We start from the raw sequence: 22,633 nt of genomic DNA on the forward strand, positions 1-22,633 counted from the left end.
ATGATAACCACCACAAATCCACTTGAAATCAACGTGGATTCCACGTGGGTCCAACCACTCAATATCCACCACCACCAAACATCCACCACTCAACGTGGATTCCACATGGATTCCACCACCCATTTCTCACTGGGTCCTTATCTCTCTAAGGTTGTTGCTGAGAAAAGCATCTTTCTCCTCAAAAAACTGCACGACAGTGAGAAAAAGTTTATAGCAGCGCCTTATACAATTGCCTTTTGACAGCCAACGAACTTCGGTGTGTAGTAACAAACGTTTAAAAAAACGTTTCTTCGTCGTTCTCATCACAACTCTCGAAAGAGTCGATCATTAAGAGCATGGGCTTTAATTTTGTTAACTGCTGTAATTACAATGTTTAAGGACTTGTGAAGGCGATCACTCAGTTTTTGGCCACTAGATGTTGTCGGTAAATGACACAATAAATAGCAAAGACAATTGGTACATATTTTCTCAAGTATGCAATTCAACCATGGTGACTACCAGTCATTGATGGAGCTCCATCTGTTGCAATCATATATGTACGAAGTATGAGAGAAAAGGTCCTCGTTTTGATTAATTTATTACCATTTCATGAAAACGTAAACAATAGACAGACCATTTATTTTTGTAATATACTTTGCCATCATAAAGTGGTATAAAATATTATATAATAGTACTGTAAGGATATCATCTCAAGAATGAAAAATCACTTACCAAAACAGCCTTGATAATATCACTGGAGCCGACTTCTTTGGAAAATGGTTATTCTGGTAAATATTTGGTGTAAAACTACCAAATCTAGTTATCAGATGACCTAATTCCTCTCCGCATTCACAACTGTTTTATTCACACTTAACTTTGCTGCCGAAGTTCTCAGTGTCTTGAAATTGTACCAACGATAGACCAAATGAGACTAACAGAATTTCTGTGAAATAAATAAGAATGGCATTAGTTTTCATGCGAAGGTTGCTCTCATGTTATGTAGACAATTCGAAGAAGAATATAAAATAATCTTCAAACTTTACATGAATTGGAAGTGGTTTCCCGCACTCTGCTAGCATCTCAGCTCGTACCACCTGCAGGCATCAGTGAAATAATGTACTAAGTCAACCATCTTTGTCGTAGTTCCTTAATTTAGTTCAGTGAATATGCTGAGAATGTTCACATTGCACATGTTCAAAGCTCTGCCTGTTATAAGCACATTCAATCTGAATTAAGGCAACTCTGCACATATTTTGAAGTACTTCAGACTTAATTCTGCACTAAATTTCCTCACTGGGCCAGAACAATTGGGACTCGAGTTTCAGTCACTAGTGACCAATTGGCACCCTAAATAGCTTTGTGTTTGTACAGAGATGAAGTGTTCTGCCATAGTAAATGTTTAAGTCACAAATTTATGTTATGTTCTTCATCAGATGCACCTGAGCTTCTCCCTGAGCCAGACTGGAGGAAGTGGTGGTGGAATTCAATCATCCTTCCTGAACATCCTTCTTCAAAGTGTTGGAGTAACCCTCACTGATGTCCAAGATGTAGTTTTCAGGTACTGTGTTCCATTTAGAAATATTAGGGAAATCATGTAATGAAAGCATATGAACATAAAGTATTTGCTTTTTCAAGATAGATTTTGGTCTGAACAGCAGTCGTTTAATAAAATATTCCTCTATAAGTAATTGACTACATACATACCAGGAATTACGGGACAGGAAAACAAATATTCCAAAATCTTATCATTATCTAATACAAATGTGTCTTATTTTCATCAAAATATTTTAAATGTTTATTACCTTAGTTATTGAGGTCAATACATGGGTAGACAAAATTTGGTTTATGCATGAAATGCAAGCATTTCAATACCTAGTTTGTGCATATGAATTGTTTTTTGTCTCTCTAGATAAAAGGCCAATCAGAAAATAAATTAATTTATATTCAGAATAGTCACTGCTGAGAAAGAACTGCAAAGACTGCTACAACAACCAATTAAAATGTTGGGAACAATGTTGTCTTGTCATGTAGCTAAGCCTTGAACTCTATACTTCCTATAGGATGCACTTTCAATGCTCATCATATCTATTTTTTGCAATGTGAATGTGTTTTTAGGTTCAGCATGAGGATGAAGTGACCTATGAATGAGGTCAATTATTGGGCCTAAAATTTGTGTGGCTTGAGATGACTTAGGGCCAGATTCATAGTCACTGTTGTGGAGGTTATCTAGGTCTCCCCTAGCTGGAGGATGGCTAAGTCCTCTTAAATATGCGATTCATAGGTATCACCTGGATCAGTTCTGACAAGGAGAGGTCTAGGAAGAAATTCAAGGAAAAGGATGGATTAATCCTATAGAGAACTATTCACCAAGGTTTCCGAAGCTCTGTTGTCAAGTCCAGCAGCAAATCGCTACATTGTGAGCTACATAAATAAACATAGTAAACTACGGCAGCACAACTGATTAATTTATGTTAAATGAAAAGTATTATGTTTAATTTCATCGTGCCATATAAAAACATTGCAAAACATTAAAATGGATGATGACTCCTACTTTGGAGAAGAAGAAGAAGGCATAAGAAAATACCATTGAAATGCATATTTAAGTAATGTTCCCAAATATGTGAATGGACTTTTCAGAAATAAATTAAACTCATCAAAATTGTGTATGAAAGCGTTTTAACCTAAGTCTCAGAAAGATCCAAGCCTTTTTTCTATCAAGACTCTTTATTTCTCTCAATAATTTTTCCAAATCCAGCTCTAGTCCTGTATAAGATCTACATATTGCCCAGAAATAACTTTAAATTACCTTGTTCTAAAAGAGAAAAGTAAAATCGGGTAATAGTTCTCTCCCTCACATTGATATGAAGACGATTATGGTAGTCTACAGGGTATTGCACTTAGTTTATGTTTAAAATTGAGAACAGAATGTTCTACCATTTTCACTTCATTTCTGAAACCATTGCACACAAAATTAGGAGCTTTCATAGTATTCTTGTATAGTTTTTTAAGCAATTCATCAATGGCTTATTGTGTCCATATTTTTTATTTGACTGGGTGCTGCATTTGGTGTTTTCATAATTTTCCTAGAGGTAAACTTAAAGCCCCAGACCAACTTTTCAACCTGTTTTCTCAAAGTCATTATATTTCCAACAGCCTTCCTAGTTATTAGACTGCTTCTGTTTTAAATGAAATTTTGTGGGTCATTCTAGTCTCCTTATGAAGGTGGCTTAAATTTTTTCCTAATATGTTACCTCGACAGAGATTCCCATGGAAATGGCCCAGCTTTAAGCCCTGTGAATGCTTAATTTTATTTGAGCAGTGATATTTCAAAGATTACAAAAATGTATTTTACACCTTATGACCTAATTGTTTTCATTTTAATCTAGGCTTGCCTACTTCGAGAGAAAGGCTGTTTTCTTAAATCGTCGTCAGATGATTGATGAAGCAACTATGCACTACATTGGTCAATCATTGAAGCAATTATACGTGCTTGTTCTGGGTTTAGATGTTATTGGAAATCCATTTGGTTTGGTTCTTGGTTTTACACGAGGTGTGGAGGATCTCTTTTATGAACCATTTCAGGTGAGTACGCATCTGTTATTTCACTATGTACCATGTTTAGTATATTGTGGGGCCTCTTGTAGCATTGTTTACTGCACTTGAAAACATGGCTCGAAACAAAGGGATGCTAATCAAAGAATTAAAACCCATGCAAGCCGATTTAAGAAATAAGAATCTGTTCAAAACTTTCACCCCTACAATGCAATAGTGTTTTATGTCCCCTTAGTGAGAAATTTCAACCGCTAGGAAACTCAAATTATAACTATTGACTCCATCTTGAAGGATCAGCATAAGTTTTTCAGTGGAATCTGCGAAATCTATTTCATAGAATAGTTCCACCAGGTCCACCACCTCTTTTGATTGATAAGTTATCAAGCCCTATCTAATTTTACTTCATATGAGCAACCCCATTGGAACATTGATGTTGAATTCATGTTGATATTTAATCAGCACTGCATTGATGTTATGTAGATGATATCCTCATGATGATTCAACGTTGATCATAGGCATTGCTGAATCTATGTTGTATTCACCAAATATTGATTTGTTTTTGGACTGACAAATGCAGCCCTTAATCATTTTATATCCTTGTTACATTTATATCCCATTAAAAATTTCCTCTTGGACCTACAGAGTTCATTATTTGATACTAGAATTTCCCTTTGCAATTAGAATTTCCTTATAGGGATTCGCGTTTTTCCACAACTCTATACTCTATTCTCCCATACATCATCCTTAATTATCTGCTTAGAACAACAGTTAAATAAATTACTACACTCCAATGATTTGCCTAATAGTTTGTCTATAATAAAATTTGTAAGAACAAGAACTTACCTACCTTCAAAAATTTTAGTCCATGGGATGTTTAACCTCCTGCCAAACATGCAGATTACATATTACCAAAATAACAGTCCTGATAATTTTATTTGTTAAGCCTGAAGAAAGGTATACTTGACGGCACTAAAAAAATATTGAATAAATAATATACCGTATGAGCACGTGCATGAGGTGCACACGTGTAAGAGGCATACCCCTATTTTGAGCGTTGGAGCTAAAGAAAAAAAAAACTTTCCGGCATTTTTTATCTTATCACGTGGTGTTGCAGACTTATGCCTGGACTTTCGACAGACATAAAAATTTCCACTTTCAATTCTGTTAATTCTCGTGGCATTTTTCAGCTAAATTTACATGATATGTATGGTGCTCGGAGATAAGTAGGTATTCACTTGTAGCCTTAACCTTATGATGCATTTGGGGGCATAATATACCATGAATAGTCCTCCACAAAAAGGCAGCAGTTGAAGAGAAGAAATATTGCTGAAACACAGTACATCAATCGGAAGTCCACTAGAAAAGGCTTTCAGAATGGTCAAAAGTAGAGATGTGCGAATAGTATCGGCGAATACTCGAATACCTCGAATACTAGAATGTATTCGATATTCGAGTTTTTGAATAGTTGTGCGAAAATTACCGCCTCGAATACCTCGAATACTTTGAATTTCGCGTCATACACTGTCGCACGCACGTCGTTGGTAGTTGACTCGGAAAAATTTAGAGAACTGTAGTCATTTAGTGCTCGCAGCGCCGTTTTACGCAAGTTGACGAATTACATCAAATTCGTGGATTTTAGCGGTGAAAAGAGTTCGACGAGGGGAACCGAAAATGGTCGGGTGAAAAAATCCGAAAATCCCCGATTCCCCCCACCAGGAGAACCTCAGTGCCGTGGGATAGCAACCTTAGGGCATTTCCCACGATCCGCTGTCCCCCTCCATTCAGCACTAGCCTCACCCACTCTGACGCTTTCCTCTTCTCCGAAATCAAACAAAAGGTCCCAGCTCGCGCAGGGATCGCATTACGAATACCCTCGCTTCGAAAAAAATATCGAGTTACGAGAACAATAAAAACGTGTTTCACGCCCTCCACCCTTTTCTCACCCACGGACCTTTTTCTGGCTACCTGCTTCGAAGTTCCCCATTTCTGGAGGTCAACTGCTGTGTGAGTACCGTGGGATACTTACATTAGCGCATTTCCCAAGATCCGGTATCCCTTTCCATTCAGCACTAGCCCCCCCTCTGAGGCTTTCCTCTTCTTCGAAATAAAAAAAAAGTCACAGCTCGCGCAGGGATCATATTACGAAGACCTTAGCTTCGAAAAAATACGCGAGAACAATAGAAACGTGTTTCGGGCCCTCCCTTTCCTCCCCCACTGACCCTTTTTTTCCTACCAGCTTCGAAGTTCCCATTTCTGTGGAGGTCAACCGCTGCATGAGTCATCTATTAGCACAAAGGGTGTCTAAGAATGACTTTCGTTAATTGATGTTACACCTTTATTGAATTGAAATATTAGTAATGTGCGCGTAATTTCAAAAAGAATAAGACCAAACACGACGTATTTCTGAGTTTATTTAAGCATTTTACGCAAAGAAATAAATGTCAAAATACGACGGAGACTTAGCATTCTGGCGAAACTCAATATGAGCAGCAGAGCTTCTCCAAAGTTGATGCGGTATTTTTTTCCGAAAACATATATCAAGTTACAATTTAAGAGTGGTGCTATAAATCTTTATTGTTACAGTCCCAGACAAAGGGATATTTTCTCAGAATATTTGGTTTCTCCCAGATATCAATTCCAATTCATCTTCTTATCTCGTGAGAACTCCCAAAGATGGACTGAAAATAATTGAAGAAAATCCGGTGGAAAAGAGCTTGTATGTTGCAAAATGCCTCAGATTGTCAGCTAGCACTTGGCAGCAGGAGTGGGGGTAAAGCGATGTCAGTTGAATTAATTATATGCCCAATTGTTTCCATAAAATTAAAATATTCATTAATCAGCTAAATTCCTGTTCGAATCATTTAAAGGAAACCAAAATTACTCCCCAAAATCTTGTGTTGCCTGCTGCATAGGCAACCGAGTCAAACATTCCAGCATTCATCATTTAGTATTCGAGGTATTCGAAATTCGAGGTATTCGAATATTCGAGCAATGATTTAATATTCGAATTCGATATTCGAATTCGAGAAATCTGCTATTCGACCCATCTCTAGTCAAAAGCCTCTTCAGAATACCTGGAAAAATATGATGGCTAGGTGTTATTTCTAATTTATTTTCACTGAGCACTGACAGCTTTGGTTTGGAGAAGAAGCAGCTCGCAGTGTTCCCATAATTTGTCTGCCGACTGGTTTGTATTCTCTACTAAAAGTCCCATTCTTATCCTGAAAGGCAGTAGCCATTCTCTCTTCCTACTATCATCATCATCTTTACTGACGATGATAGCTTATGTTATACAGACATGTTTACTATTTTCATGTTTATTCTAAGAAATCCATCAGCTTCAGCCATCTGCTTTCTTAGTATAAACATGAAAAACAATATTGTCTTATATTAAAAAGTTATTGATTCTGTTTTTCGGGGTAATTAATAACGGATAATGGGATGCAATATAAATTTTTAAAATGTACATTCATTCCATTTCTTGATGTTTAACCGGTAAGCAATTCCCGATAGATACTAAAAAAAGAATATAGCAGTAAAGAGGGGATAACCCAAAAGAATATTTATTTCGTGTATAAGCTTCTCACTCATCCGTTCCAACTGGTTCATTTCTTATAATTTATTAATGAGTTAAGCCGAAGGACTGGTTCATTTCTAACTTAGAAATAACACCTGGTCATCATATTTTTCCAGGTACATATTCTGAAGAGCTTTTTGAGAGGTTTCTGTCTATTCTGAAAGCCTTTTCTAGTGGACTTCCAATTGATGTAGTGTGTTTCAGCAATATTTCTTCTCTTCCACTGCTGCCCTTTATGTGGAGGACTATTCATGGTATATTATGCCCCCAAATGTAACATTTCAAGGAGCTTGTATTCGTTAGAGCACTGTATTTATAAAACAGTAATATGAATGAACTTTATTTTTTAAATCAACACCACAAACACCATGAGATCATAAGAGGTGTTACTTAGTAAATAACTAGTAGTGGAGGCTGATTATGGCACCAAGGGATAATTGCGGTGTGTTGGTTGTGTGCAATGACAGGTTCGATTCTTTTCCTTCTTTTCCAGGTCAGGGGGATTTCTGGTTTGAAAGAAGCTTAAATGCGATAAATTAGCAATGTATATCCATAGGAGAATGAGTAGGAGTAAGGAAAAATATCCACTTTACAGACATTTGTTCATATCTCCTCATTGGGCTCATGGGTAACCAGCGGTCGTGGCGAACTTTCCACTTTCAATATATGCCATAAAGAGAGTATGAATGCACTAGTGGACAAATATTAGCCTTTATTTTTAAATTTTGCATCTTTCCCAATAATTGGAGTGAAAATCATAGTTGTGGAAACTTTATTTGCTTAAAATTGGACCAACGACCAAATTAGGAAATTCCGCAGCTTATTATTAGGCCGGGCGGCTGCCAATACATACCCCATCCTTAAAGAAAAAGGTGCAAGTTCATGCAAGATTTTTCTTCTGAAACGTGTAGTAAAGATCCAGGTCTTTCTTGCCATGTATATTTTTCGATCGTGTCTTATCACCCTCATAAAGATTTTTTCCACTTCATTAAAAAAATAGTCAGAAATTAGTAAATTTTTGAATGTTTAATTACTATATGAAAAATTCATTAAAAAATGTATTTTTCAATATGATTCTAAGGAAAGGTTTATTCTTTCACAAAATATGCTTTGAAATCTACAGTAAACAAGGTAATCCATGCCTTAGGGTAAGTAAAAACTTGATTTTTGTGAAAATTTCAATTTGAAATTTTTTATTATTTTCTCTCATTTTTGACGGCTTCTCGTGACTTTCTGGATATATCAAATATTTAAATAGCCATAGTTCCTTAATCATTAGGCATTTCAATATCAGGCTACCATTTTTGCTTTCCAAAAAATAGTGAAAATTTAGGTTTTTGTAAAGGTTTTTTTCCACTCGCTGTTTGGTGATGGGTCTCATCAGTGGAATGTTCACTGAATCTGAGATATTTCAGCAAGAGTATTTTTAACAATGCAGATGGTACTGAAAGAAAAGATAATTGCCGTTTTAGAATTATGTAGTTGTAGAGGCACTTCAAAACTTAAATTTATAGCTTTTTAAGTATCAGGGCTTAAGTGTATAGTAAAAATATTAATAAAATATTGATTAGAGCACAAAATCACCAATACAAGACTGAATCCATGTCAAGGCTGATTTTGGTTGCCATCTCAGAACTACCTCCTGTTAAGAAGTCCACAAATCTGGCGACTAGGGCTGGTATTTTAGATTGTGAATGAATGGGAGTACAGTTTGAGATTTGCATTAAATTTATGCCATTTTCCAAAAGTAAATTTATGGTGCTTGATTCATGAGGAAATAAAACGAAAGTTGCTTTGCAGACAAGTGGAATCACAATGATTGTCAACATGGATTCTATGGAGACATTACGTTTCATTTTTTATTTCTTACAGCCACATTACTTTGATGTGGGTACCTCATAGCAATCAACATCGACGCACCATCAATTTAGATATTACATGGCTATGATTATCAATACTGATCGATGAAAATTACTTTCATTCAACATAGATTTGACATTGAAGTTCCACTGGGAGTATCCCTTTCCTCCTCCTTCCACCTTTGGGAACCATTGCCTAATCGAAGTGCAGCAATATGAACCTAGGAATACTGAAAACTACCAAAATATTTAAGGGGCACACATTAGCCATTAAATCATTGAGCACAGAAAATTAATGGTTATCTAAAAATTGGTGGTGGGATTAAGGTTACTGTTTTGGTGGAAGAGAATGGTCTTCTACTTTTCATGCTCTTGGAGTTATTTGTGATTTCGCAAGTAAACAGGGGTAGGGAGGACATTATTTTTGTGGAACCAAGAGGCAGTGGCTAAAAAGAGGGAAACTGTGGCATAAATTGTTGAGCTTAAGGTTATCAAACTGAAGCATATGCTTCGAAGTATGAGGTAAACTTCATACTTACCAGCAAGTCCTTATGCTCCTACCTTTTGTTCAAAGGTCATGCTCATAAGTATTTATTCAACATTTATTCATTTATCCTAGTGCTACAACAACATTGAAAATAAAGTACATATTTCAGAGATATTTTGCACTTATCAGATTCTCTAATTCCCAATCATTACCATTTTACTTTTCCCTACTATGATTCAAAATAAAAGATGATAAGTTGTGAATATTGACAACAATGCCTGATCAACCATGTGCACATGGTTGATCATATTTTTAAGAAAATATGTTATGAAAAATTATCTTTTATTTTTTAGCTGAGTCATATATCTTATTACTTATAGGGTGCTGTTGAAGGTCCAGGAGAATTTGCAGAAGGTTTAGTTTTGGGTGTACGCAGCCTTTTTGGACATACTGTTGGTGGATGTGCTGGTGCTGCATCAAGGATAGCTGGAACTTTAGGTATTAAATTATTACTTATAAAGAATTTTATATTTATTGAATTTAGGAATTTATGTTCAACTCACTAGCTTTCCTATAACATCATCTTTGGCTCATACACCCAAATCTCGTGTCTGGCAACTAGTTAAGAATCTCAACATTGATCACTTGCTGTCCATTTCTAAATTATAGATACCAGAGTTTGAAGGGCTGTAGTGAAGTAATGGCTGGTTTGATCACAACATAATTAAAATGAAAATAATTCTATTTTTGTTGTATGTTGGCAATGAAAGTATGGAATCAGGTTTTTGAATGTGATGAGAAAAAGTACCTGTTATTCAGCATTTATCACATGATCATGGAGTTTGTGCCCTTATAAAATCGAAGATAAGCATTGCATGAATTTGACATTAATACCAAATGCTAGACCTTGCTTTTGAAAAATGTATTTTACAATTTCAATGGTGAACTATCATAATAATAATAATAATATTTATTTGCCCAAAGGATACTATATGTCATGATACAATCATAAAACAAGTATATAGGGCACGTCAAAATTAACAAATTCACATAAGAAAATGTTACATTTCAGATTGAAGATATTCTTTTATACTATAAAAACACTTCTCTATTAAGTAAGCTAAGACACTCTTTTTAAAAACATCAATATTTTCTATACTTTTAATATATACAGGTAGGTTATTATACAATTTTGTACACATGAGCTCAGGCCCTCTAGATACCAGAGCTAGGTTCGATTGTTTGACATGAACGTCATTGCATCTCCTGGTTTCATAGGAATGTATCCTATTATTCATAGTAAAACAACCTTTATACCTTTTTACATATATGACACTCTGATATATATATACGCAAGGTACAGTGAGTAATTTAAGGCTTTTAAAAAAAGGGCGACAATGAGCTCGACACTTTAGTTTGCACATACTTCTCACAAATTTCTTTTGTATAACAAACACATCATGAAGTTGGGGCGAAGATCCCCATATTATAATTCCATATGAAATTCTTGAGTAGCATAATCCATAGTAGAGGGTTTTCAGAACATACTGGCTTACACTATGCTTTAATACAGATATAAGATAAAACACTGTATTCAGTTTTTTACATAGGTGCTCTATATGTGCATCCCACTTCATATTTCTATCCACATAAATTCCTAGAAACTTTACACATTCCATATCATTAAGATAATTATTTTTACATTGCAGTAGATCATTGTCCTTTGGGCTGTGCCCAGCAGAAAACAATATCACTTGGGTTTTATCATCATTTAGCCTTAGTTCATTGACATCACACCAGGTTTGCATGCATTTTATTATATATTGACTGGAATCAATTAACGCGGTCAGATTTTTTCTTTTTGATAAGATGGTTACATCATCTGCATATAATACACACTTATTATCTTGGGTTACAATTTTATTAGGTAGGTCATTGATGAATATTAGAAAGAGAAGAGGACCCAATACTGACCCCTGTGGTACACCCTTTTTGACTTCTAACGTGGAGGAGAAATAGACTGTCCCATCTTTCCTGTATGCTACTTTCTGTTTTCTTCCATGAAGATATGTCTTAAGCCAATTTAGAGGAATGCCCCTAATACCTATTGATTCACATTTTTTTAGCAATTTGTCATGATCCACAGCATCAAAGGCTCGGCTCATGTCAAAAAATATCCCCATTACCTTATTTTTACTATTTATTTCCTGTGTAATATTATCAATTGCATTAAATAGAGCCAATTCTGTCGATTTTCCCTGCTGAAAGCCATATTGATGGAGTGATATTATGTTTTGCTTATCAAGATAGTCAATGAGCCTTTTACAGAATACATACTCAAATAATTTACCAAATTGTGGCACTATAGATACTGGCCTGTAGTTTTGCAGATTATTTCTATTGTCTTTGTTCTTATACACTGGGACCACCTTGGATACCTTCAAGGAATCAGGATATACACCTTCTGACAAGGACTGGTTGACTAACGAGAGTAAGGGTCTTCGTATGAGGGACTCACAGTCTTTAATTACTTTTCCCGTTATTCCCTCAATGTCAGCAGACTTTTTCTTTCCTATCTTGGCTATATAGAGAGACAACTCTCTTTCTGAGCAAGGCTTAAGATACAATGAGCTACTTATTTTATGGTTTTCGAGAGTAGCTCCACTTTGGGTGGTAATCACCCTCTTAGGAAGATGCAAGAATGAGTGGTTTAGGGCATTGGAGATTTCAATGGGGTTTGTAGTAATTTCCCCTTGTTCATTTGTAACTTGATCTGGCAGAACTGTTGGGTTGGCATTGACATTACTTTTTATGATGTCCCAGGCTACTTTAGAATAATTAGAGGCATTCCTAAACCTTTGGTCATTATACTCCCTTTTTGCTTTTCTTATAAATATCTTATATTCTTTCCTAAGTTGAGAGTACTTCTGTCGCAACCCATCATCATTTGAGTACCGTATTTGCAAAAATGTTTGTTTTAGAACTCTGGATAAGTTTTGAACTTCTTTTGTAACCCATTTTTTTGTGCTGACACTCCTGTGTTCCACGGACTGCAGCGGAAAAGCTAAGTTGAAGTAATACTTAAATCTACAAAGATATTCATCAAAGTTAACATTCAGAGGTCTTCCACCATATATGTCTTTCCAATCTTCTTGATTCAACAATACACAAAAATAATTCATATTATGCTCATTAAAGAACCTACATTGATTTAGGGTTTTTGATTGAGGATGCTCCTCATGTATATGAAAGATGGATACAATAGCTGAATGATCAGATATTGCTGGGTCAAATACTGAAGTATTAACATTAGATTCATTGTAATCAGTGAAAACGTTATCCAGTAGTGTCCCTGTGCCATTAGTAATCCTTGTTGGAGTATTTACCAGTGGTTTCATTTGATAGGACTGTAAAATTTGCAAAAATCTTCTTTTATCTTGTCCGTCCTTAAAAAGGTTACAGTTGAAGTCTCCTGCCAATATAACATTTGGTCTTGACAATTGACTTGTCAAGGTGTACAACAGATTATCTAAAATTTCTAGGAAACTATTAAAGCTACTAACAGGGGATCTATATACAGATAATACAATAAAATCATTACTTGCTACAGTGTACCTCACTGCTGCACATTCAAATATAAGTTCAGCATTTAGATTATGCACCAACTGCGACATATTAGAAAAAACTAATGTACTTTTTACAAAAATAACAACACCTCCATTACGATGATCTTTCCGACAATAAAAGTCACCAATCACATAGCCTGGTATTGATATAATTATATCTCTCATCCAATGTTCAGTTAAACATATAAATTCTGGTTTCTCTGCCTCTGCTAGTGCTTCAAGCTCTGCTATTTTGTTACTCAGGCACTGAATGTTTAAAACCAGTAATTTAAACCCTGAGTGTGTCTTTTGCTGATTTGAGTCACAGAAAGCTAGTCAGGAAGACTTACCCTTAGGTTTGACTCTCATGTCAGTCGACTGTTGTCTTGGTCTTGTAAATTTGTTGATAATCACGCCAGAAGGCCAGTGAAGCGGATTAATCACCTGTTTAAAATCACTGTATTCAACGCCGAGTTTGAATGCACCATGTACACTTTTACCATCTATTTTTTCACAAGAATCACACGTGACGTCAAACTTATTTTTTACATATTTTACCACTTCATCTTCAGTGGTATCGCTGGCCAAGCGGCCCACATATACGTACGTTATCATTTTCGCAGCTCGGAGACCTGCACCGTTGTTTTCAGTCGCACCTTTTCCGATACCAAAGAAGTTTCGTTTCTTTCTTCTGTGTTGCACTCGGGTATAGCCGTCGTCGTCTGATTCTCTTCGTGATTGTTCATGGTTTAGGCGCACTATTCCGCAGCTGGTTTGATCAACATGGGTCGTTTTTTCCTTTTTTGCCGAAGGTTTTGAGTCAGAAACAGTGTTTGCTCCAAACTCAGCCTCTTTTCCATCTCTTTGACGATGTTTCGCCGGCTTAGCTACGTCATGTGAGGCCTCTGTTACGTGATTTGCCACTTCAGCAAATCTTAACTTTTTCACACGATTTTCATTCCCCGCGTGAAACTTAGGGTTATCCTTTAGATTGTTAATCTCTTCTTTTAATAATTCGATGTCGCACGCCATCTTGCTAAGTCGGTTTCCTTCAATAACGCGACATGAAAGACATTTCCAGAATAATCCGGAAATTTCCTCCAGAGCTCTCAAAGCAATTTCTTTCAGGCCCGTACACTTATAATGATAAAATTGCTTGCAATTTTCACAAGGAAGGGCTTTTTCACAATCCTTTAAATGGTTTTTACAAGCGTGACATTCAATGTTTACTTGACCGGCCGCCATGTTGAAGTCGAAAGTGTTATTATCATTTAAGTAAGAGTTATTGTTAACTTTGTGAAATAACTTTCTTCTGAAACTATGAGTCGGAGAAACTTGAGCATTGGACTGAGGTGTTATTCGTAGGTATATTCTCAACTTTTAGGTGAGGAAATTATACCCTACTGCTGTAAATTTAAATATCTGACTAGAAAGCAACATAAATGACTTTCCAGTGGTGTCAACTACAACACTCTGGAAGATAAACAGAGAGTCAACTGGTGGATCAAAGTCAACACACAAACGAATGTCAACACTAATATCACAAAGAGGATGTCAAGACCTGTCTCTTGACATTCTCTGTGTGATCTCATGGCTAATTTGATAGTAGAAAGAAGAGTTCACTTTATAATGGATTAGGATTGCTTTCAATTTCTTGCTTGACCACTGATGGCCAGCTAGCCCATGACTGGCTTAACTTTCCATTCCTTTCCAATCTTTGCATTGTGAACGGTTGTCGTTTCTACTTGCCCCGATGGCAATGAGTATTTTTTGTGGCTGTCAGAGCTTCCCTGCTGGCCAACTGAACTAAGTTCTGCTCCATCTAAAAGTCCATCTTCATTATTGATATGTAAAATAATTTCTTGCTATCCAGCACCATTAGAACTTCTCAAACATCCCCTTAATCCAAATATGTCATGGGAGAGCATCCGCTACTGATCATAGTTATAAAAATTACCTTGGAGTGTATTCACAATGTTTTATACTCTATTGCGAATAGATGTATGATTTTAGCCTCACCACATCTCATCCTTGTAGGATAACATGTATCCATTTGAATGCTTTCTTACAAAAGGCTGGCGAAAAGCCACAACCATGACAGACTCCATTGAAACTGGCTCCTTATGTAGTTTTTAAAAACAGAAGTCTTCTCACTATCTTCCAGAGTGTTGTAGTTGACATCACTGTGTAATGTAAGTGTATCATCGAAGTGTAGCGCCGGTTCGCGGGAGAAGGATATTAGAAATAACGTTCACTCACTTCGAGGTCCCACAACTCAACTCTTTATTCTTTCTCTTTTACAATGGGCCATAGCCCTTCTCCCCAGTGACGGCCTTCACCCCTCACCTCCTGGGTTTCTAGAGCTCCATGTCCTGAGAGGCCAGCCACGGCCCGTTACACTGCCCCCCCCTTTCGAAGGTGTCGCACCCTCGCGATGGTGTGCAAAGCGGGAACCTTCCTGTCCTCGGTCCTGGGAAAGTGGGTGCCTTTATCTCCTTACATCTGAAATGAAAGGAAAAGAAAAGAGACTCACCCCCCGGAATTACTCCTTCCTCAGAGCCCAGCCTGAAGCTTTTGTGGCTCCCTTGTCACCCATCTGGGATACCGCGTGGTCGGCTCAATAACCGCTTCAGCTGGTGGCTCCTCTCTCGCTGCTGGAGTCGCTTGACCCTCATGTGTTGGTGGAATGGAGAAAAACTTCCATTCACCCCCTCTGCGGACGACAGGTTTTTCCATCGCTGTCTCGGCTTCTCTTGGCCCAGCTTTTGTTTGTTCCACTCCATCAGTATTTACACATTCCTTTTCCATGGCTCCTTCCGGTCTTACCTCCCACCTTTTGAGTCGGTTGAAGTGTACCACCAATTCCTTTCCTTTTCCATGGCTCCTTCCAGTCTTTCCACCCACCTTTTGAGTCGGTTGAAGTGTACCACCAAGTGGCGGCAAGGATTATCTACCTTCTTCTCCTGGTACGTGACCTTGGACAATTTCCGTATGATTTGGAAGTGGCCCGTCCAGGGGCGGTGGAATTTAGGACACTTCCTTCTTGCCGTAGCGGGATCGTGGAGCCATACCCTTTCCCCTTCCTCAAAGGGTGCACCATGACACCGGCGGTCGTACTGTTCTTTTTGTTGGAGATGGGCCGACTCAAGCCTCTGCCGTGTGAGATCATGGGCTTTCTCGAGGCTCTCTCGTAAACGTCTCTCGAAGTCGCCTTCTTTCCACTGCGATATCCCCCTCTGCACATCAGGAATCCTCCACTCCAACTCAATAGGGAGGCGCACTTCCCTCCCAAACATAAGGAAATAGGGTGTGAATCCTGTGCTGCTATGTTTGGCCGACTGATAGGCTAGCATGACTAAATCTAAATACTCATCCCATTCGGCTTCATTCTCCGTCCGTTGGCTCAACATGGCTAATAATGTTCTAATAAACCGCCGAGAAGGTTACCACCTTCTTGGCCTTCCGTCGTTTCCCAAGAAGGAAAGCCGTGGGCATTCGGCTCTCAGATGGCCCTCTTCACCGCACATCCAACAGTGCAGCCGATCTCTGCGCCTCACGCTGGAATTAGAGCGCCGCCTCTCAGGAGCGGGAGCGGGGCTGTGGTCTTCACCACTCGAAGCAACCATTCCTCATAAGAATTGCAAAACCTCTCTCATTGTCTCCGAATTCTGTGATAATGCAGCCTCCACTCTGTCCTCTTGACCGCACCCTCGATTCTCCACACCGATTTCCTGTGATCTCCTGGTGAGCATCGCTGGCGCCAATGCATTCACTCCCCTGGTGGATGACTCTGCAAAATGAATTGCCTCCATCTCGATGGCAATGCCGATAGCTTCTTGGAGGCTAGCAGGTCTCGCCTGTTTCACCCACACTCGGATGTTCCCGTCGAGCCCATCCAGGAAGCGGTCACGCAACTATGGCCTTTCTCACATCCTCGGGCCAGGAAGGGTATGCGTGTCGAGCAAGGTGCCCGAGGTCCGTAGCAAAGGCGGCGATGTCTTCTCCGGGGTTGCGTGTCCTTTGGACAAATCGCGCCTTTTCCTTCTCGCTTGCTTCCCTTGGGTTGAAGCTCCGCCCTAATGCCTCCTGCGCCTTCGCATAACTCCCTCGGTTTTCCTCCGGTAGATCACGAAACGCCGAGTGTGTCCTGCGAGGCAGAGACTCAGATAGAATGTCTTCTGCTCCTCAGGCCACTTATTTATTTCCACAACTGTCTCAAATTGGAAGACCCAGTCTTCCCACTCCTCCGCACCATTAAACTTCACCGGCATCACCATACCCGCCATGGCTGCCACCGCCGAACCGCACGCGAAATCTCAGGATCGAGAAACAACTGCGCCAATGTAGCGCCGGTTCGCGGGAGAAGGATATTAGAAATAATGTTCACTCACTTCGAGGTCCCAAAACTCAACTCTTTATTCTTTCTCTTTTACAACAGGCCAAAGCCCTTCTCCCCGTTGAGGGCCTTCACGCCCCCACCTCCTGGGTTTCCCCTCAAGAGCTCCATGCCCTGAGAGGCCGCCGCGGCCCGTTTTAGCAGTAATAGGGCAAAATTTCTGCACTTAAAAGTTTAGAATATTTCTATGAATAACACCACAAGTAAATTATTGGATTTCAGTGTTGGTTGGTTCACAGTCTCTTCAGTTCATAGGTTGTCTCAGTCTCTTGGAGGTTGCGAGAGATTCAGGGTTCATATTCTCCCTGTTACTTGCACCAACTTTCCTCATGGAAATATGGAAAACTCCTAAACACTCTGCCTCTTTTATATAAACTGGAAAGTGCTTATCCCCAATCAATTCCCTGTTTATGTTTAAAAAAGAAATGGCTCTTAAATTAATTGCAATTTCCACTTCGGAGAACCATGACTTGGGGGCATCTTGAAACAAAGCTTAACCGAGTACAACTCGAGACAGAAATGAAGGAAAATATTTTTATCAGTGAATAATTGCTTGTGTGTCCCTTATTCACATTGCTAAGAGTTGAACAAGACTTCTTCAGATGGGAAGGTTGAGTCATGTTGGCAACTCAATGTCTATGGGGGAGTTATAAACATCAGCCGTGTGTGGTGAGATAGCATGGAGAATATCAAGACGCAGGCAACAGTCCAAGTTTCAAGTTTCTCAGACTCCTAGTTTCAGAAAAAAGTTTTTTTCACACAAATTTAACAATAAGTCTTACTTAAATAATATTTCACCATTCAAATACAGTTTATAAAAGCAAGATCTAGCATTGGAATTAATTTTAAATTTCATACAATGATTTACTTTGGTTTTAAAAAGGCAAAAGTCCATGATCGGATGGAAAGTGCTGAATAACAGGAACTTTCTCTCATCTTGGTTTATAAACATACCTTCAAAAACCTAATTCCACATTTTTATTGCCAAGGTACAACACAGAATATCAAATTACTTAAACTTTCCTGGTCTGTATTCATCAATATTAATGGCTTTTAGAGTAACCCACGTCAAGATTTTAGCGCTTTCCGTAGGTTCTGTCCTCTTATCTTGTAATGATGAGATCTAAGAAGGGTAACTTCCCATACCTCTTCATTTTTGGTTCAATGTCCTTATCAATTCTATTGAGATAGAGATGAGACTCTTCCAGCCTCTCGCTGCTGTATCTCCTTATTGCAAAGGTTCATCCATATGCCACAGCCACATTGATGGTTTGGAGGGGGCTTTCTTTAGAGCTGTCATCTCAAAGTCCTCCGTGCAAACAGCCCTTCAAACTCCGATATCTATACTTTAGAAATCGACATAGCAGTAATTAAAATTATTCAAGTTGGCAGGAGTGTAAAATAAGTCAGGAACTTAGTTTTCCCACCCTATACTTGAACTCCTTAAATTTACATTCAAATTATCTTCATTAGATTTTAAAATCCCAATCAAATAAAGTACACTCCCAATTATCCGGGCTAATAATGGGGAGAGGCGGCATGAATAATCGGAAAACACGAATAATCCAATCTTTACTTTTATTTCTTGTAATTTTCATAATTTACGTAAATAAAACAATCTATTATTGCTTACACACATTGTCCATTACTATAGATTGCTTTCCGGAATCATTAAGAGCTTTGTCCTCCTCACCTCAATCATTTTCGCGGTGATAACATGATTGGACTCGTATTCCTAATGCTACATGTAATACCTGGTTTCTGAAACCACGCACCCATGGCTGCGAAGTCACGGATTCAGGAAAGTGGTTTGCACAAATTCACTTCAAAACCACTGCAGGATGTTGGAAACTACACTTACAGGCACCATGCCGAGTAGTCGCGTTTCGCACAAGTTGTCCGAGATGCAACTGCTGCGAGATGGGGATCCGTAATCACTGAGCCCAATCCCGCACTGCAATGCTTGGAAAAGAGGAGCACGGAACATCCATGAAGGCAATGAGCGCACAATTACACCATCGTGCAGTAGCAGTTATAGAAAACCAGGTATTAAGGCAAATTGCCTATGCAGGGGAGTGCCTGGCTATGACTCATGCTATCTCTAACTCCACTTCCCCCACTGCTTTCACTTCTACTATGTATTCCATTCCTAAGCAGTTTGGCCTTGACTGGTAACGGTGTAAAAATGCCCAAGTGCAAAGAAATCTCTGGTTCCCTTGGCCCGTATTCAACCGCATGCTATGCCACGGCAATAATTGCACGTTAGCGATATGAAATGTACAATCGGAGATCGTAGTTAACATTTCTCTGAATTTATGAATGATTAACTATTAAAGAATCTTGTAAAATTAATCAAGGTTTTTTTTCTGCCCCTGATCGTCTACAATGCTAGAACAGATGTCCAAGTAAACTTGAAACATTCCTTCTCAGCAAGTAGATAAAATAATTCCAGTTTAAGAAGGGGATTCTAATGGAAACAATTAGCCTGGAGTAGCATTGTATTTAAAAAGTGCAAAAATCTTGGTGCTTTTTTGCCTTTTTTTTTATAAAGATCGTGGAAAACTTATAAGGACCGTAAACTCATGCACGGATAATCCGCAGCCCGGATAAAATACAGCCGCACAATCAGGAGTCTGCTGTAGTTATACTTAAACTTTCATCATTTTCTTTGAAATTCACTAGATTATAGTGGCAGCTCAAAATAATGTATCCAGCTTGCCTTGTTTTATATTTAGTATTATGGTAAATCACATCGAAAGAGTGTGATTTTTTTAAATAGTCCATTAATTTTTTCCTTAGGGAAAGGAATTGCTGCATTAAGTTTTGACCCAGAATTCCAGCGTCGTAGACAGCAGCAAATGGGTCGCCAGCCTGCAAATATTCAGGAAGGACTGGCTCGAGGGGGTAGAGGCTTCGTTTCTGTGAGTACCTAAAAATGAATTATCAATACCCAAATGCAATTATCTTTTATCATGTGCACCCTGATTTATCATACTTACTTGCTCTTAGGGTGTGGTGGATGGAGTGTCTGGAGTGATTCTTAAACCAATTAGTGGGGCCAAAGAAGAAGGATTTGGAGGATTTCTGAAAGGAGTGGGGAAAGGAGTGGTAGGGCTTGTAGCTCGTCCTACAGCTGGCATTGTCGACCTTGCAGGTGGCTCTTTTGATGCAGTCAGACAGTAAGTTTATATAGCCTACATGTAATGAACCTAGTTATAACCTCTTAAAAGATATAAGAGATTATTTTATTATTTGATGGCAAGGTTTGTCGCTTATCACTATACATACGTAACACACTACAAAGATTGGAAGTGACTTGAGTAAATAATAATAATAATAAGTTTATTAGTCCAGCGATAGATGCATGATATAGGACAGGTCAGACATGTTACAGGTTAATTAACAAAATTACAAGAATGAGAAGAAAAGACACTAAAACAATATTATAATCGGTCATTAATGAGATCATCAACTGTGTAGTACATTTTTTGTAGTAAAGTTTCCTTGATTATGGTCTTAAATATAGAAGAACTGTTAATGCATTTCAATTCATTGGGCAATGCATTGTACAGTTTAACCTGGATCCGCCCAATGTAACATAAATGTCACACCCTGTATCGCTCCGCTGTAATGGCTCTTGCATCGCTCTGGCATGGTATATTGTTGTGTTTTATACCTTATTAGTAGGGGCACCGAATTTTCGCGAACCGCGAAACGCGAAATTTCCAAAGTTGCGCGAAATTCACTTGGTTCCACGAAATTTCGCGTTTAAGCACTTTTTCTGCGAATTTGGCGCGATATTTTCCACCGTTGGGGTAAAAAATACCCCGTTACTTTAAGTTTTCTTAAAAAACCGGTATGAAGAACCGATCGCATAAAGTCGGTGCTTTGGAACCGGCTCGGAACTGTTGCGAGGATTTGAATTTGGCGCCCAAATCTGAAATGGTTCGCAGGGTATTCAAGGCCAAAAAGTGAAGGAAAAAAAAAGATTTGAAAACGCATGTATTACTTTCCGATTGCATGGCGTCAATGTTTTTTTTCTTTTGAGAGTTGCTCCCTAGCACGCGCATTTAAGAGGTCGTCAATTAGTCGCTCGCGCCAACATTGTAACATTCTGTAGCCGCTGCCACATATGCCGCTTTAAAACAAGCTGACTTTTCGCCTGCCGCCGGCCACGGAACGGTGACGTTCTTTCAACCTACTATAGGCCTATATGGATGTCTTCAAACGAGTCGCATAACATCGTTGCGTTGACGGCAAGGCGCCCATTTCAATCCGGCCCGGCGATGCTCCGTCTACGGCGTGAAATATAGGCTATGATACATTGACGCCGCTTTCAGACGAAACGACTTTTCACCGGTCGCCGTTCACGTGAAATTCGGGCGGCTTTCAGACGAAACGACTTTCTGCAACGTCGTGTGCTGTGCCGTGAACGGCGCCAGCGGAAAATCGTTTCGTCTGAGAGTGGTGTTAAGATTGATTCATGTGTATATACAGCAATTCTGCGATATACGAGCAAGATGCGTTTAGAGAGCCTAATCGTAAGTTGATAAACCTATGCAAGGCGTCGAAAAGTGTGGTTATCCTGCAGAACGCAACACCGCATTACAATTTTGCGTAATTCATGGCCGCTCACATCAGTTTAGGAATGTTGTCGCTGTACCGGCGTGTTGATCAATTTATTGTTGAGGTTATAAGAACTGTGGCAGTGAAGCATGCAAATCAGTTGTCAATTAAAGTAACAATTTAAGCTAGCTACATCACAGAATGTATTTAGATCTGACTTATAAGTTACAAAAAAAAAACCTGGAGAAAGAACCAGTGGCTGCCTGATGTAATGAGACATATTGGTCGATCATGCATTCTTGACTTTTTTGTTATTTAACTTTTTTACTTGGTAAATAAAATTATGGAGGCGATCTTGAGTTTTTTTTACAGAGCTTTCCTGCTAATTAACATCTTTTGTGAAATTATTTTCGTTCACTTCTTGTGGTTGTTTAATTACCTGAATTAATGGCAAATTTAAATAGAGTTCATTCTTGGAATCGAGTATCGAGAACTGATGGGGGAGAACCAGAACGGTAGCGAGAATCGAAAAAATTTAAGAACTGACTCAACCTTAATTTATTGAATTCCTTTACCCTAGTCAGCAATGCACAGTTTGGAAAAGAAAATGAA

At 38.5% G+C, this 22,633-nt stretch overlaps 1 protein-coding gene across 1 annotated transcript in view; it reads left to right on the forward strand.

Moving 5' to 3' along the window:
* Window positions 1-22,633, forward strand: part of LOC124159790 (vacuolar protein sorting-associated protein 13) — a 295,602-nt gene that overhangs the window by 259,694 nt on the left and 13,275 nt on the right. The window contains exons 50-54 of the mRNA XM_046535708.1: window positions 1,413-1,537; window positions 3,366-3,561; window positions 9,835-9,952; window positions 20,255-20,376; window positions 20,465-20,634. Of these exons, the coding sequence (XP_046391664.1) occupies window positions 1,413-1,537; window positions 3,366-3,561; window positions 9,835-9,952; window positions 20,255-20,376; window positions 20,465-20,634 (731 nt within the window). The remainder of the gene's footprint in view (window positions 1-1,412; window positions 1,538-3,365; window positions 3,562-9,834; window positions 9,953-20,254; window positions 20,377-20,464; window positions 20,635-22,633) is intronic.

Source organism: Ischnura elegans, chromosome 1 (genome assembly GCF_921293095.1).
Source record: "Ischnura elegans chromosome 1, ioIscEleg1.1, whole genome shotgun sequence".
Taxonomy (NCBI): domain Eukaryota; kingdom Metazoa; phylum Arthropoda; class Insecta; order Odonata; family Coenagrionidae; genus Ischnura; species Ischnura elegans.